Source organism: Carlito syrichta, unplaced genomic scaffold (assembly GCF_000164805.1).
Source record: "Carlito syrichta isolate Samal-C Ts95f unplaced genomic scaffold, Tarsius_syrichta-2.0.1 Scaffold91532, whole genome shotgun sequence".
Lineage (NCBI taxonomy): Eukaryota > Metazoa > Chordata > Mammalia > Primates > Tarsiidae > Carlito > Carlito syrichta.
The window spans coordinates 50494-52324 of NW_007035628.1; the positions used below are offsets into that span (position 1 = coordinate 50494).

General features: G+C 70.3%; 1 protein-coding gene across 1 annotated transcript in view; it reads right to left on the reverse strand.

Moving 5' to 3' along the window:
• Window positions 1-1621, reverse strand: part of PCDH8 (protocadherin 8) — a 4340-nt gene extending 2719 nt beyond the window's left edge. Inside the window, 1 exon segment of the mRNA XM_008059231.2 lies at window positions 5-1621. Coding sequence (XP_008057422.1) covers window positions 5-1421 — 1417 coding nt within the window. The 5' untranslated portion in view covers window positions 1422-1621.
• Window positions 1622-1831: the final 210 nt, after the last annotated feature.

Sequence of the window (1831 nt, forward strand, 5' to 3'; positions counted from 1 at the left end):
GCGCCGCGGTCCTCGGCCACCAGTGTCAGGTTGTACTCGGCGATGCGCTCGCGGTCCAGCGACGCCGCCGTCACCACCAGGTAGCTGCCCGCGTAGGCCGGCTGCAGTCGGAAGTGCTCGTGCCCGTAGAGGGCGCAGCGCACCTGCCCGTTGGCGCCCGAGTCCCTGTCCGAGGTGCTGACCAGAGCCACCAGGCTCTCTCGTGCCGCCCCCTCCGGCACCAGCGAGGCGACTCCGGCCTCGGGCGTCCCGGGTCCAGTCGACGCGGTCGTGTCCGTCCCCCCGAGCGCGGCGGCGGCGGCAGCAGCGGCGAAGGGGGAGGCGGCCGGTGCGCCCGGGGCGGCCAGAGGAGTGATGGTGATGTCGGGTGCGTTGTCATTGACGTCGCGGATGCGCACGATGACCTTGCAGGTGGCGGCGCGGGGTCCGGGGCCGCGGTCCTGCGCCCGCACGTCCAGCTCGTAGGTGTCCTGTCGCTCGTAGTCCACGGGCCCGGCCAGGGTGAGGCGGCCCGACCGCGGGTCCAGCCGAAAGAGGCGGCGCGCCTCGGGCGGGGTGCGGGCACCGAACGCGAACACCACGTCGCCGTTGGGGCCCTCGTCGGGGTCGGCCGCGTCCAAATCGAGGAGCAGTGAGCCCACGGGCGCGTCCTCCGCCAGCTCCACTTCGGCCACGGCGCCCTGCGGGAAGGCCGGGCTGTGGTCGTTGGCGTCCAGCACGCGCACGCTGAGGGCGGCCGTGGCGGAGCGCGGCGGGCGGCCGCCGTCCTGGGCCACCAGCTCCAGGCTGTAGGCGGCCTGGCTCTCGCGGTCCAGCTCCTGCAGCAGCACCAGGTCCGCGCACTGAGCGCCGTCCGCGCGCGTCTGCAGCTCCACGCGGAAGGGGCTGTGCGGCTCGGCCAGGCGCACGCTCTGCAGCCCGTTGGCACCCACGTCCTCGTCCACTGGCACCTCCAGGGGGATGCGCGTGCCCACGGCCGCACCCTCGGACACCTCCACGGGGATCTGGGCCCGGGGAAAGCGCGGCGCGTGGTCGTTCACGTCCCTCACCTCCACCTCCACGTGCACCAGCCGGAACTGCTCCTGCGAGAAGCTGACCACATCGAAGGCCAGCACGCACTGTGGGGCCTGGCCGCACAGTCGCTCGCGGTCCAGGCCGGCGTCCCCGACGGTCAGCTGCCCGTCGCCCTCGCGCACCCGGAGCAGAGAGCTGTTGAACTGCTTCATCAGGCGGAAGCTCGTGTCTCCGGACACTTTCATATGCAGGTCCTCGGCCAGGGTCCCGATGACCGTGCCGGGGGCATCTTCCTCGAAGGTGCTGTATCGGACTGTCTTGCTCTGGGCCACTGACAGCACCCAGCAGAGGCTGAAGAGCTGCAAGGGCAAGAGGCAGGGGCTGCCCCAACGCCTCACGGGACTCATGTCTCCGGCCGAAAGGCCAAGGAAGAGAGTCCTCTCCGGCTTGCAGGGCCGGGCGTGAGTCCCAGGTTCCCGGAATCAAGCTTTTGCGAGCCCTGCGCGGGAGAAGTCTGCGGGCTGCAGTTCCGCGGCTCTGGCGGGCTGCGAGGACGCGCGGACCCGCCCTCACCCGGCCTGCGCCTCTCCCTCCCTTCTCGCAGAAGCTGCGCCGCCGCGCGCCGCCTTCGCCTTTATAGCCGCCGATATGCTAATCGCTCGAACCGGGCAGCCAATGGCCGCCTCGCCCTCGCGCCGATCCCCCGCCCGCCTCTGACAATCCCTTTAATGTGGAAAAGGCTTAGGGGGGAAAATAAGAAAGGAAAACCAGGGAATCTTTCTTTTGTTTCTTTGACTCCTTTTGCCTTCCCCCCTCT